Source organism: Netta rufina, assembly GCF_964035555.1.
Source record: "Netta rufina genome assembly, chromosome: 3".
NCBI classification, from domain to species: domain Eukaryota; kingdom Metazoa; phylum Chordata; class Aves; order Anseriformes; family Anatidae; genus Netta; species Netta rufina.
Window position 1 is genome coordinate 3,888,219 of NC_140125.1, and position 15,383 is coordinate 3,903,601.

Here is a 15,383-nt window from a genome sequence, read left to right on the forward strand (position 1 = left end):
TGATTGTTTTGCTAAAACTATTGATGATATGGAAAGGACTGAAAAAAGCATGAATATGTTGTTATTTCATGGTTTAACAAGCTAAGCTGAGCAACTGCTCACTCAGCAGTGTTGCCATACTTTTCCCTTATTGTACACAAGTCTTGATTTCTGTCCATTTCTCTCATCACAAATTTCAGATGGAGCCAGTTCAGAGAACTGGTAGACAGAAAGAAGGATGCTCTGCTCTCGGCCCTGAGTATCCAGAATTACCACCTTGAATGTAATGAAACCAAGTCCTGGATCAGGGAAAAGACAAAAGTGATTGAATCTACACAAGATCTGGGTAATGATCTTGCTGGAGTGATGGCCCTGCAGAGGAAGCTGACGGGCATGGAACGTGACCTGGTGGCCATTGAGGCTAAGCTCAGTGACCTGCAAAAAGAGGCAGAAAAGCTGGAATCAGAGCATCCTGACCAGGCACAGGCTATCCTTTCACGGCTCGCAGAAATCAATGATGTATGGGAAGAAATGAAGACCACTCTGAAGAACCGGGAAGAGTCTCTTGGAGAGGCAAGCAAACTGCAACAGTTCCTGAGAGATCTAGATGACTTCCAGTCATGGCTATCCAGAACTCAGACTGCAATTGCCTCTGAAGACATGCCAAACACGCTTACAGAGGCTGAGAAGCTGCTCACTCAACATGAGAATATCAAGAATGAAATCAACAATTATGAGGAAGACTATCAGAAAATGAGGGACATGGGTGAGATGGTGACACAAGGGCAAACTGACGCTCAGTACATGTTCCTACGTCAGCGCCTACAAGCTTTGGACACTGGATGGAATGAGCTCCACAAAATGTGGGAGAACAGGCAAAATCTCCTCTCCCAGTCTCATGCCTACCAGCTATTTCTCAGAGATACCAAGCAAGCAGAAGCATTTCTTAATAACCAGGTAAGTGGGCAAGATTTACTTGTCTTCATTTCCACCAGCCAACACTTGCAGAAGAGAGCTGAAAATGGATTAACTACCTTCTTTATTTTTGAAAAGTAACTCAAATTAAATTGCTTTTTGAATTTTACTTCTTAGTCTTCTTGAGATATTTGTTTTCATATGTGGTGAAACTGTTGACAGCATGCAACATAGCCTGAGTGTAATACTTTTCTCTCCCTGATTTTTGTTTTAATCACAGGAGTATGTTTTGGCACACACAGAAATGCCCACTACCTTGGAAGGAGCAGAAGCTGCTATTAAAAAACAGGAGGATTTCATGACTACAATGGATGCCAATGAAGAAAAGATCAATGCAGTCGTAGAGACTGGCAGAAGGCTAGTTAGTGATGGGAACATTAACTCTGATAAAATCCAGGAGAAAGTGGACTCTATTGATGACAGGTAAGGTCAGAATGATGACAGAATGTAGCTGTTCACATTTTAATTCTGTTCTTTGAGAGATGACCTTTTATCAGAATCCAAAGGCAAAGCAACACGTTAGAAAACATCTTTTGCAGAATGCTTTCTTTGTACTGTGGAAAAACAGGAACTATAATGTTTCAAAAATATGCTGGGCTAATCTTAATTAAACATTACCTCTTCCATTTTCTTGAGACTCACTAGGTAATGAGCTCACTACCCAGAAATTGGCTATATGAGTGTTGCTTATAATTCTCAGAGTATTAACAGAGTTCATATTGTGGTGTGAGCTGTAGCAGTAGCTATACCTGGTTCCACAAGCCTTAAGTTTTTTTGCTATCTTCTAGCTGATTCATTGATCATAATATATTCCTGTCCTTCCCCTGAGGAAGGAATGTGGCTCTTCAAGAGTGTAATTGGCATTGTATCTACCCCACCCACTCAGCTTTGATCACATTTTCCAAGTTGTCTGGCCTTTCTGAAATGAGATTAGAAAGAATTGGTACAAATGTGTCTTTCATCTCAGAACAAATCTTTTGCTTTGTCTCTTTAGCTGTGGCATGACTGCTATAGACCTTTAAGAATTTTTTTTTTCTTTGAAAACCAAATGTTCATTTTTGATGGCTGTGATTTATAGTTCTTTCTGCTTATGGTTTGAATAATAGTGGAGACTTTCAAGGCTCTTGTGAATCATGAGTGTCAGAATGCAGAAGTAATCTCATACAGAACTTCATGTCAGATGTTACTGACCACCCTTCTGACAGACTTTCATCCTCCCGCAGCCAGTAAGCTTTGAGTTGGCCAGATGCCTTTATCTCCAAGGTCTGAAGCAGTGCAAAGAATGTGTCTTTCTTGTTTTGGTAAACATTTTGCACCGTCTATGCACCTGCTTTAGCTGTGGCTCATGGATTTAAAAAAGGGCTGATATTCCTGTGCCCAGAGCTTGCTGAGGACCTCTGAGCCCTCTGATAGTCTACTGCCAAGGGTACCTCATATTTTCATTCTCTCTCTAACCAGCTTGACTCTCTTTAGATCACAAAGAGAATCTGCAAATACTAGAAAGAGGAGATTATATGAAAGCAATCTAGGATCTGAATTTCTTCACTTAATTGGGTTTCCAGCCCCAGCAAACTAGAACCTGAGTACAGGCACACACAGGTCCCATTGTATGAAGGTAACTGTTTCGTTTTATGGAAGACGTTACTCATAGACAAAGAGAGGATTTATGTTTGCCTTTTGTCTGATACTGGAACATAATGAGCACATCCAGTCAGCATCTTCTTCATTCTTTCTCCATTTCCATAAAGCACTGCATTTGGGGCAGGAAGGGCTGGGATGTCAAATGGGTGCTGTAGTGGCATAGCACTTTGTGCATCAGTGCCAAAAATCCTACGCGCTGTGGACATTTTGGTTGCCCTGGCTGTCAGTGCCCTTCACTGCAGAATACCCGTGACAAAGAGGTGCCTCTCGCTCAAGGAGCATCCAGTGAGAAGGATGAAGAAAGGAAAGAGTGTTTGGAAATGCTGCCATCTCTAGTGTGATGAGTTCTGCCCTCATGTGGCCCACCTGTAGGAGCATTTTGTGGCCTAAAGGACATCAGGTTTAATTCAGTGCATAAATGCAGTCTGATAGCTTTTTGATGCTGCTTACAGAGTCAGCTCTAAATGTATTTCCAGTCAGCAGAAATTGTGAAAATTATTTTCCTTTATTTACCCTCTCTGACTTCAGATGTTCTCTACTTCAAGTTTTCACATCCACTTATGAAAGCTGGACTCGATCCTGCCCTTCTGATTAGGTGTCTTCTTTCTGTAACTTTGGAATTTTAAAAAACAGTAGCAAGGAGCCAACCTCTTTGTGCAACCCTGGCTGAGGTGGATGGAGTGGAGACAGCTTCAGCCTTCCATCCTGCGTGTGCCCTGCAGCAGGGCCGCTGCTGCCCGTGGCTGAGGTGCTCTGGTTGCTGTTTCCCCAGCACAGCTCCTTTTCTGTGGCATTAGCTGGCCACCTGGGCTGTCCTGGCTGCAAGACATGCTGGAGTTCCTGCTCAGAATGGCAGGCAAGTCCTAGAGGCTGTAGTTTTTTTAACCCCACTTTTTTTCCCAGGACATTTCCTCAATTCCAGAAGTATTTATGCAGAGCACTGCAAAAACCATCCGGTGCATTGCTATCCAGGAAATCCGTGTGATTGCTCTCTGAGTCTGTAAGTCTGATAAGCCTCAAGAACAAAGCCTTAGGGCTGGGTGTAGTGGGAGTGGTAGCAAAGGAAGCCTCTTTGGTTGTACAAAAAAAATGCTCTCCCAACCAGGCTCCAGCTGGATGTATAACAAAAGACCAAAACAAACAAGTTCAAATATGTGCAGTGGCTCCGTACTTCCTATATGGAGCTCTTTGTAGTTTTTCATATGGTTAATGGTGCTTTTTACAGCAATGCTTGCAAGCTAATGCGGAGGAGAACCCGCTGGCCATTGGTGCAGCAGACAGCCCCTGCCCTGAAATGGTTCCATCTGAACAGACACTGTAGGCATCAGGCTCAGGAAGGAGAGGAGAATGCAGAGGCTGAGGGAGCAGGGTGACAAGATGTACAGCTTCAGCACAATCTTCTAATGCAGTTCAAGGGAAAGATAAATGGGGAAAAGGACCTGGAGAAAGAGTGAGGGAGGGACAAGATGGGTTTGAGTAAAACTATCACAAGGAAAGAAGGGGAAATGGAGCAAGCTATCAGCACACCAGGGGCAGTTATGCTGCTGTGTGACCTCTGAGCCCCTGTGGGTCCCAGCTTTACCTTTTACAGCTGCTCCCTCAGGTGTAGGACACTTTTATAGCTGCACACGTCTGCGGCTTTCCCTGCTGCCAAGGGGCCCTGGTGGGGTCTCAGTGAAGAACATTCCCCTTCTATCTCTGAGTCCAGAGGGTTGCTGAGAGCAGGGCTCCTGACTGGTCTCCCCTCTGCAGCTGTCCTTAATTTGGTGACTTCTGCTTCTGTTTCTGCCATCCAGAAGGGAAGTGTTTTCTTCTCCATTTTCTCTTGGAGGAGCATAAGGGGACTGCCGTGGTCCAGTTGCTTACATTGTGGCCTCTGTCATTCTAAAACTGAGATCTAGCTTCAAGATAGTGTCAGGTCTGACTCAACTTATTACCTGGTTCTGTTTTTCATCAACTTTTGTACTTGTGCAACTTTCTAACTCAACAGAGAACTGAAATATTTTTTTCTTTGCCCATTCAGGAAGGAGAATGCCTGCTGTTTGCTGGAACAACTAGAGAGTTATATCTTCCTTGCATGTATCTCAGCATTCTTAGCAGGCAGTAGCATTCATGCTATGTGTAAGATTTATTACTTCTTCAAGGTTTTGAAACCCACAGGCTTACAGTTAAACCACAAGAGACGTTGTCAGTTGTCAGTGGTGTTAGCATTGTCAAGGACCTCTGCAGAGACAGCCTGGGAACACTGTGGTAAATTTTGGTGTTCTGCTCTTGGGTTAATTTGAATCAGGCACATCTTCATGCTGAGCATACCTCATTTTACTATTTTAGGTTCTTCACAACGTTGCCACAGAAGGAAGATGTCCTCATGTTTTAACCGACTGCGGTACATTTCCTATCTCATTTTACCATGTAGGTCTAGCTTAATTTAGACACTGGAATTTGAGGTTGCCTCTTCAGCATATAGAGGGAAGTCCCTATTTAATGTAAACCTAGACATAGCTATAATGTAAGTAATACATGCAGTTTCTCACATGAACAAGCAGGTGAATTCAAGCAGTCATTCTAAATAACTGGAGTCTGAAGAGCAAACCCTTCTGTGCTAGTGTGGGGTTTTCTTCCACAAACTGTTTTAGCAAACCAGTAAGAGCACTCACTGATAATGTGAAGTGTGGCAGAGTCAGTTTCTGACCCTTCCTTGCCATGCACCTCTCAGAAGAGTAGGATTTTAACAGGGATGACTGCAATCAGCAGTCGAGCAATCTTTGTTCAAAAACCGTGCATCAGGCTTGGTGCTTTTCTCCACCCTCCAGGGCTGCCCAGTGCTCTTGGCCCTCAGTGCAGCTGCAGTCCGGTCTGTCCACCAGTCTGTCCGCTGGTCCATCCACCTCCCTGCCCCACCAGCTGGCTTAGCTTGGCCTCTGCACACAGGGCCAGAGGCATGGGGCAGCCAGGCCCTTTACACCACGTGATTTTAGCATCTGGATAAAAAATGGTACCTGAAAGGGTTCTGTTCTTCAGTCTGTCTGCCTGTTGATTCTCTTTAGAGTCTTTCAGACTTACTGGTAGTAGAGGGTAAGAAAAGCTTTGTAATGGGAAGCGTAGTTATGGAATAAGAAAATTCTAAAATGTGTCATTGGAGTTCTTAAAGAACAATTTGGGGAAACACAGAGAAGGAATTAATTATGTTTGGATATAGCCACTCTGGGTAGGAAGAACAGACTAAATGACTTCTTAAGGCCATTTATTCCCATTCAAAAATAACACCAATTCTGTGATGAAAGTACAGGAATTCCTGCCAGTTCCAGCAGGGATATATTCCATCCTGAGTATATTACAACCACGTCCTCAAGTATCCAGTTTAAGCCTTGTTACAGTTCAGCCCTGTTCTTCAGAGATTTCTCATCTTGCAATCTCACTCCAGGTCATTTTGGACAACCAAACAACCTTTTAGTGTTAAATAACTCTGAGCACCAATGATCACATTTGTTATGCTGAAGAAAAAAACAAAACAAAACAAAACAAAAAAACACAGCTGTATCATCATCTGTGTGATGTTCCTGCGTATTTTCCCTTCAGAGTTCTTAAAGTCGGTATTTCCAATACTGCGTGGAGATAATTTGCTAGATTTTTAAACTCCAGGTTTCTCAACATAAGAACTTGTCTGTTCATTCTTAACTATATTCAAATCAATGTCATGAAAATTTTCCTTTTAATTGCACAACTTGTGTCCTCTCCAGAATGCGTGAGTCTAGAATGTAATCTACCCTTAAATCTATTAAATCATCGTGACACTAAATCATCATGATAGAATCACCCAAACAATTTCTTGCTTCAATTTAGCAACCCGACTAATGCACTGTATTTGCCCAGACGTATATATGTGAGCCACAAAAGAGTGGAATCAAACCCACTGCTGTTAGCTACATTACAGAGGCTTTTCCTAAGGCACAATTTGTGTGTCCTCTCCTTTGCACTCTCTCAGGTAACACCTGCCAAGACATCAAGATTACCTGGGCTTGGACTCCAGCCTCTTCCTTTGATGGTTATGTGCATCTTCCCTGCCATCTGATCTGTAACTCAGTTGGTTTTTACCTACAGCTTTATAGTTGCTGCCTGCACGGTTATTCAGAGAAAGCTGTTGAGATAACAGAGGAGCAATGTGTAGCCCTTTAAAGGGTCCTCTCCTATTGCTCTGCCTTACAGACCTTTTGCTTTTATGTAACACCCAGCAAACACAGGTATTCTTCATGTTTCTGAAGTCACTAAACTCTTCCAGAGAGCTTGCTCTGGTAATTTTTAGATCAGGAAAAGTGGTATGTTAAGCCAGTTGTCGTCGACATGTAATTTATAGCCTTCGAGAATATCGTGAGTGTCTGGAGACTTCCACTAACATGGATTTATTCAGCTATTGGAATTATGTGCTGAGATCATCTTATAAATTGCCACCCTATAAAATAATCTCCAACTCTATATCCTTATTTATCTTAGTCTATTACATAGCCCAGCAATAAGACCATGCACAACGAAATATGAACAAATCTTACACAGTGAGCAATAAATAGAAATCATCTTCTTTACTCTGCCTCCTCCGTCTAAATTGCCTCATAAATAAGGGAAGTACAGATCGACAGGGATTACTATTCCAAAAGAAGTGTCAGTCAGAAACATGTTTGGCGATACCTCAGGAATCGGCTCATCAGGCACCATGTCCATCTGAGGAACCCACTAAGAACTGTGGGGTTGCCAGCACAACTCATCCTTCAAGGAGCAAAGGATTAGGAATTAAAAATAGGGCTTTTTGACTAACCTTTGGTTTTCCTCTGTGCTAAGGTTACTCTTAAATGCTCTGAGAAATACATTCCAAGGCAAATAGAGCTTCTGTTTGCTGAAGTACACAAGTGTGTCACATGAGTTTGTTAAACACAGTGTTCGGACGGTTATATAAATTACTACAGCTTTGTTGGCTAGCAGGAGGTGCTGAGCCACAGGGAAGGTATATTATGGAGAGCATTACAGCAAGTGAACACTTTGCAAGGGCTGTGTAACCTGAGATCTAATTGTTGCAGTTTTGAAGATGGTTTTCTTATGTTTTTTGGCAAACAGACTGAAATTCCCTGTGGTCTTCCAACTAGTGCTCCAAATTCTGTACATGATACTTGTGAAACCACGCTGACTTCAAAATTTGCCCTGTGTATTTGACTTGTTAGAAAAACAAATGCGTGCTGAACCTAAGTAAGCGCACTAAATAACATGGGCACATCTGAGCTTCAAACATGCTCTTCATTTGAAAGGCAGTAAAAGATGCACCACATACTTACTCAAAACGTATCCCAGAGGGGCAACAGAAATGAACAAATCGGTTTTGCTTGAAATGCCTATTTCATTTTTTTTTTCTCTGCTGTTATTTTTTTGACTAGACATAGGAAGAACCGTGAAGCAGCCAGTGAACTTCTGATGAGACTCAAAGATAACAGAGATCTTCAAAAGTTCCTTCAGGATTGTCAAGAGGTAAACTACATCCTTTCACTTTTATCACTAAAAGCTGCATCCCATAGAAAAGCATCCTCCCCCCACACACACCCTGTGTATTATAAGGACTGGGGTACTCGATACTTTGCAATCAAGTCATCCCGTGGTATTTAGTGTTGAGTAAACAATTAAAAAAAAAAAAAAAAAACACAAACCAAAACAACCAAACAAAAACCAACAAATCAATAAGCAAACACAAAGAACCCTGCAAAAATTAATCCATTTGTTGGATGAACTGAATTTTTCCTTTCATCTGCTAAGCAAAAGACAGGAAAGATTGCCAAAAGCAGTGAAGACTTTGTGCTGTGGTATAAATCGATCATGCTGAATCTGGTGGGATTAGCACTGAACTCTTACAGTAAGAAGTTTGTCTGAGGATGCATGTGTGTTTGTGGCCTGGTATAGGACAGTTATTTAAGTGGTTTCTTTAAAATATTAGTCAGAAGAATAGCAGTTTAGGAACAAGAGAGGAGCAGGATTAAATGTGATAAATTTAAACTTATTTATTTTAAATAGAGTTAAGAAAAGTCTTGTTCCTAGCATGAGGAATTAAGTGAGTAATTTTCAGTTTATTTCATGAAGTACTAACAGAGACTAAAGATGGCATAGGCCTTGCCTGTGATGTGCATTAAAAGCTAGCTGTCCATGCCTAAAGGGTGCAAAGAAAGGTGACTGTGAGAAAAGTGCTTTTAATTTCAAGAGTTGCTGCTGCATTAGCTGTACGTTTTAGCCAGCTACAGGAAACTGGAAGTTGCTGCAGTGTGTCTAAATGGACTTGCACCACAGTTGGGATTCATACAAGAAAGAAGTAAAATGATGCTCATAAACTGGCCAAATGTTGTTTACTGCTTGGTTGCCTAGATGCAGTCTGTCTTCCTGCATTGCGTAAGCTAGCCATGAACTTGGCTTAAATGCTCCTTCCTTGGTAGTAAAAACATGACAGATGAGCAAAAATTCTGCTGTCATTAGCAGCAGCTTCTTCCTTCCTCTGTAACATTTCTAATACAAAAATCCCTCCGGCTCTTGGAGCTCTTCTAGCTTGTGTGTCAGTGTGGTTGTGTTCTTCCCTAGGTTCTGTTTTTTTTCCCCAATGTCACTGAAAGAAAAAGGACAACATAAAAGCGCTAGTGTCTGGCCTCCTGAATGCCTTTTCTCTCAATTGTTTCTCTCCAGCCACTAAAACACGGATGTCTCCTCTGAGCATTTCCAAGACAGAACTAAACAATTTCAAAATGTTTCAATTTTTTCCAATCCTTTCTGAGCGGACGTTAGCCTTGATGATAATTGAATGGTTGTTTTCTGAGAGAACAGCCATAATGGGACTTAGAATTGGTGCTGGGGGGTTACAAAGTGCCCACTGATACCTACGTTGGGCCAGAAGGAGTGTGTCTCTTCAAACAGGGCTGCCAGCTCTGTGGAGCTGCTCCCTCCCAGCACTTACAGGAGCACCACTGCCCAGTGGAGGTGGAAGGGAGCCAAGAGAATACCTCGCCCTTCGCTTTTCCATGTCCTGTGGCCAGGAGGCCGGGAGTTGTTAGCAGGCAGATCTGAACCAGTCTCTGTTTCAGCAGGCAGTGATCTTCAGCATTCCTGCCCGCTGCGTTAGGGAGGTTCTGTAATGTGGGGAGAGGAAATTGTGTTCCTTCCCCAGGGCAGCCACCTCCGGTCCCTCTGGGCCAAAGCCTTGCTGTAAATGTGGCCTCCTGCCCCTCTCTCCTTCCTCCTCTGACTCACAAGCAAGGCAGCGAGCAGGGTCAGTGGCGCTCAAGGAGGTGGCAGGATAATGCTCGTCACAACAGCTCAGCACTGATAAATCTTTCCTCTGGGTCACAGACGAAGGAAGCTGTGGCAGATTGTTGTGTTAGTAGTCAGACACGCTGGCACAAGCTAATCCTGAGGTGTTGCTTTTTCTGTCTCTTTCTTACATTAATAACTATGAATGTGTTAAATTGGTGGAGAGAATGAAAGAGTGACAACAGGAAATTCAGAGAAGAGGGGGGATTAGATAAATTTTGCTGTTCAGTCTTCTGGGACATCCTGCTCTTCTACAGCTCACCTTGGAGGAGATTAAAGCTGATCTTCCTGTAAGAGCTTCGAAGCCCCAGCACTGTCTGGGCTAATTTCCCTGGGGACACCAGAGGAAACACATTTGGATAGGCTGCATGTCAGGAGCTTTCTGTCTGCTCACCGAGTGTGCCAGCAGGTCTTGTCATGGACTGCAGACGTCTGTGAACCTTCAGCAGGGAGAGACGCTGCGTCAGCCCAGGCATTTGCAGTGTCTGGGAAGCACACCAGCAGTCGGTGCTCTTCTGCCTTCTCTTATTCCTCTGGCAGACTTATGAGAGTTGTGTCTCTGCGTTTCTCTCAGCTAGGCCTGCTTTTCATTGCAGGTTTTCTGGGAGCTGATGGCAGAAACAGCATTTTGTGGTATGGTGCAGGAGATAGGATGAAACCTAACTAGCTCTGCTGGTGTTAACAACTGACTCATGGTTTCCTGGACAAACAAATACCCCAAATGCCAGTGTGAGGCACCGTTTTAGCAAATTATTGTATTATCTTTTTAAATCTACCTCTACCCTGAAGATACCAACTTCCAGTGACTATAGTGGTTTCAAAAACCAGATTTTAATAGTCACCCCTAAAATGCTTCATTTGCACTTCTGTCTTATCAGAAGGAGTATAACAACGTTCTGAAGGTCAGAAATGAGGGTTTTATCCTGACAGCCACTGGCTGTGTACCACTGGCTGGCTGTGTCTCAGTGACCCCATCTGTCAGTACAGATGATGCTACCTTTCTTTGGGAACCACTTTTAAATCCTTGGAAGACTTATTGCTGTGGCTGGGTAAAAGCAAACAATAAAAGACAAGCACTGCAGTTTTCAGAGTGAAGCAGCTGTACTTCCCCCTAGAAAGGCAGGAATAAACACACTTATTTCAGGTTGCATAGTAATCTTTGATATAGCCTTTGATTGTCGAGTAGCACAGCAGCCTGTAGAACTGTCACCTTAGATTCCTACAGAGGTCTCCATTAATGGGAGCATTTTTCTATTCGGACTTGATAGCAAAATCAGATGAGTTTCTTTGACTTGTTTTTAAATTGCTTTGATTTTCCCTTTTTGTGGAACTTCACGATATCTTTAAGGACAATTTAAAAATGGCTTGTGAGTTCTGAATGAATTTGTTGTCCTTCATCCCGAATCTGCAGTGGTGAATTGGCAAGTCTGGCCTGTGCTCTGTTACTTGTTTTGTAAGAGTGCTTCCTCGGCATGACAGCGTGTATCATCCAAGTGGAGTTCTAGGAAAAAAGCTTAGATTTGTTTTGACATTTTCCTCTTTGGCAGACAACTTTAAATATGCAGTAAACTAATCTTTTTGCAAATTCTGTAAACATTACTGATAGTGTGGTGTGGTTTTTCTTCATCCACACCTAGGGAACAGATATAGCAGTCAGACTCAGCCTAGGAGGAAATCTGGTACTGGCTGCTATGATCGTTTTCACATTCCATTTGCCCTTGGCAAATAAGCTATTTTTAAAGTATTGATTTTTCTCCAGTGTTGATCTGGGAATTGTTCTCAGTGTCTTTGTATTTGAATAAAATCAGAACACAATAAGTTTTGGATTTTAGGTAATCTGAAAAGGGGTATCTCAAGTACCACAAACCTTGCTGGAGACCGGACAAATAAATGTATTTAAATGTTTATGTAATCTCTGTAGAGAAAAGACTGTAGGGAAGAGGTACAAACATGGTGAGATTTAATGGTCCCAAACCATCTTTATTCTTAAGGCTTTTAATACAGATTGGAACTACAGAATTTCTCGCTCAGTGTTTCACTGAGAGATTTACCTTAGGGCTCTGCTTAATTCTGGAGAATGACTTGTGCATGCCACCCCATTAGTGTGTACTTGTGCAATGTCCTGAGGAAACCCGCAAGGCTCCACAGGGGTGTGGTGATGACATTCAAGTCCTGTCCTGAGTAGCAAGTGCATTGTGTAATGTTGAAAGGGAAAAACAGCGCGAAAGTACATTGTGACCAAAAAGCAGGACACATGCCCATTTCTCTTCCTGTTGAGCTGGAAGAGACCTGTTTGATTTTGCTCATGATGGAGTTGATTCCTTTCTGTTTAGGTTGGAGGTTATTTATATGATGGAGATGTTATTTAACTGTTAAAGGGGTGGATCCTTAACCGAATCCTGAATAAAAGCAGTCCCTGAATCTCATGCAGCTCTTCTGTAGTGGACATCTCTGTATCCTTGGTCCAGAGGCATTTGGATACTTCGCATTATTCCCTACTGCAAATGTCCTGAACACCTGTGTATCTTCCTTTCCAGCTCTCACTCTGGATCAATGAAAAGATGCTTACAGCCCAGGATATGTCCTATGATGAGGCAAGGAACCTGCACAGCAAATGGCTGAAGCATCAGGCATTTATGGCAGAACTTGCATCTAACAAAGAATGGCTGGAGAAGATTGAAAAGGTAACTAAAGAATGTCCCCAAACCACCCTCATCTTTGTCAGAGATGGTTATGCACAAAGAGAAGATCTGTTCCTCTGCAGGAATCGGTCCTTGAATTCTGCATTCAGCTAAGTCAAAAGGAGATTTCCTTACTGTAGAGTAACTATCTCCTTGTGTCTCCATCTAACCCTTCATTCCACATCAGTCTTAAGGATTTTTACATAAGACACATTCACAGAACACTTAATGGCTAAGTTGCCAGTTTTGTTTTCTTTGTCTAATCATTCTTACATGTTAGGAAGAAGGCTTAACCTATTTTTCATACCCAAAGGCTGAAAAGGGCAAATGTTGTGATTTGAGGTAATGAAGGAAAAGTACTTCCTAGAAAATAACTGAACATAGGTGAATTCAGACACCTGTGCTGCCGTGCTGGTTTTTATTCTTTCAGGACTATAATCAGGCAGCTTTTCCACATACCAACTTAATGCATGAGGTAAAGTACAGCCAGTTTTGTGATTAATTAATAGATTCACAGCTCTTTTCACCAAGTTACTGTGAAGGCCTTTATAAGCTGTGATCTGTACTTTTCCCCCCATTTCTTGTGTGCAACTTTGGAAAACTAAGGAGGAAAATTGAACTGTCTTTAGCTCTGACAGTGGGGTTTCTGTTCAGTGTAAGTTAGCCTAATTGCTTATTTCCTTTCCTACTTTGGCACTCTGTATTCCATTAGAGGTTTTTCTGTGATCTGCAAATAGCAATACCCTTTAATGGTGTAATTAGAAGTCTGCTCTTAGTACTGGATGTGCTTTTTTAGTGATGCTAGTACATCCTCATTCTTTGCCTCTGAAAAATCAGATTGCAGCAAAGAAGTACCAAAGTTGTGTCTTGAGTCAGAGCTGGCAATCACTGTTAATATTATGGGGGTCAGCGCTATTGAATGTTCTGGGTTGTGAGTAGTGTTCACATCCAAGAGTTATCTATTGTCAGCACCACGTAGGTGCAGAGGTAGAAGTATAATTAGAGGTGAAGAAAATATTTCCAAAGCTAATACAGTCTTTGTAGAGACAAAAAGATATTTCAAGTCCAGGTGCTCTGCTGCTGCTAGGTACAGGTGTCCTGCTTTCCAAGGAAGAACATTCTCTGATACTAGCATGAACCCATGGTGATTGCCATAACCCATCAACACACCTCTCTCAAGTCACACAGTTAAGTTTTGGTGCCATAAGCTCCAGCATTATGCTGGGTCTTCACCACTCCCTGGTGAGATGTCACACGGTGTGGAGCAGCCCGCTCTGCTCCAGTCCCAGCAGCATCCCCAGGAGCCCCCACAAAGGAACAAGAGTAGGGGGGAGGAGAAATGAGGCATTGACTGACCTTCCCAATTGCCAAGAAATTCTCGTGCTGGCAACAGAGATATGTAGGAGCTGTTGTTCTGGAAAGAGTCATTGGATAATTGGAGATAGTGGTTGATGTTGCCAGCAGATGAGGAATCCTGAGTGCTTGCTAATTGGAATAATTTCAGTAACGGTCTGTGAGTGTTCCTGAGGAGGTGCCATTTTGGTTGTTCTTTGCTTTGCAGGAGGGAATGCAGCTCATTGCAGAGAAACCAGAGACTGAAGCTGTAGTGAAAGAAAAGCTGACGGGTCTCCATCAAATGTGGGAAGAGCTCGAATCCACTACCCAGACCAAGGCTCAGCGTCTCTTTGATGCAAACAAGGCAGAGCTTTTTACCCAGAGCTGTGCTGATTTGGATAAGTGGCTGAACGGTTTGGAGAGTCAAATTCAGTCGGACGACTATGGAAAGGATCTCACCAGTGTCAACATCCTGTTGAAGAAGCAGCAGGTAAATGGAGCACAGGTTACAGAGTGGGCAGAGAGCAGATATCTGCACTCAGAGGAACAGATGGGAGATCCTTTCAGTTTAGAAAAGCTTTTATTTGCTGTTCTTTCTTCTTGTTGTTCCATCTATCTTTAAGAAACAGCAAAAACACATCCAGAAACAAATTGACCATAAATTTCTTGATGCAGTTGCTCCCTTGTACTTCCTTCTCTCCCCATGTTAACAACTTTTCTGTCTCCTGGCGTAGTCCCCCAGTCACCAGTCCCTCCTCTCTGAACCTGGCTGCCTGCCCTTGTTTCAAACTTGTCCAGTACTGGTCGGTCCCTGGTTTGCTGCTCTAAGGACAGCAAAGAAGCAGTAAGGACAGGAGGGAGCAGTGAAGCTCTCATGCAATTAGCTGTGCTCTGAAATTTTTCAGAGTAACTTGTGAACGCCCGATAGAAGCAACTTAACTCTGCTCTATTGGCCAAATTCACCATTTGTGCAAGCAGGTGTAATGGGGTCATCAGGGGGTGGCTGCAGCTGTGAAGGAATGGATCTGTGTTTAAACCTTGTTCTTTGCAACGTGAGTGTTTTGATAATTATTAATTACTGATCAGCATCTGTTCTTCCTTCTTACATAGCTATTGACGTACCCTAGTCACATAAACTGCTTTTACCCTACTTTTCAAGATCTTTTGCCATGTTTGTGTTTAGATGCTAGAGAATCAAATGGATGTTCGTAAGAAGGAGATAGAGGAACTGCAAAGCCAGGCACGGGCTTTAAGTCAGGAAGGAAAGAGCACAGATGAAGTAGATGGAAAACGCCTTACTGTAGAAAAGAAATTTTTGGAGTTGCTCGAACCTTTAAATGAAAGAAAGGCAAACCTGCTGGCCTCCAAAGAAATCCACCAGTTTAACCGGGATGTGGAAGATGAAATTGTGAGTACAAAAGAAATCTCATTCCCTAGATACTAGGA

At 42.7% G+C, this 15,383-nt stretch overlaps 1 protein-coding gene across 4 annotated transcripts in view; it reads left to right on the forward strand.

Moving 5' to 3' along the window:
• SPTBN1 (spectrin beta, non-erythrocytic 1) overlaps positions 1 to 15,383 on the forward strand; it is a 135,353-nt gene that overhangs the window by 96,618 nt on the left and 23,352 nt on the right. For all 4 annotated transcript variants that reach the window (XM_084285089.1, XM_084285088.1, XM_084285091.1 and 1 more), the window contains 6 exons: positions 180 to 936; positions 1,175 to 1,377; positions 8,016 to 8,106; positions 12,459 to 12,605; positions 14,164 to 14,427; positions 15,121 to 15,345. In XM_084285089.1, coding sequence (XP_084141215.1) covers positions 180 to 936; positions 1,175 to 1,377; positions 8,016 to 8,106; positions 12,459 to 12,605; positions 14,164 to 14,427; positions 15,121 to 15,345 — 1,687 coding nt within the window. The remainder of the gene's footprint in view (positions 1 to 179; positions 937 to 1,174; positions 1,378 to 8,015; positions 8,107 to 12,458; positions 12,606 to 14,163; positions 14,428 to 15,120; positions 15,346 to 15,383) is intronic.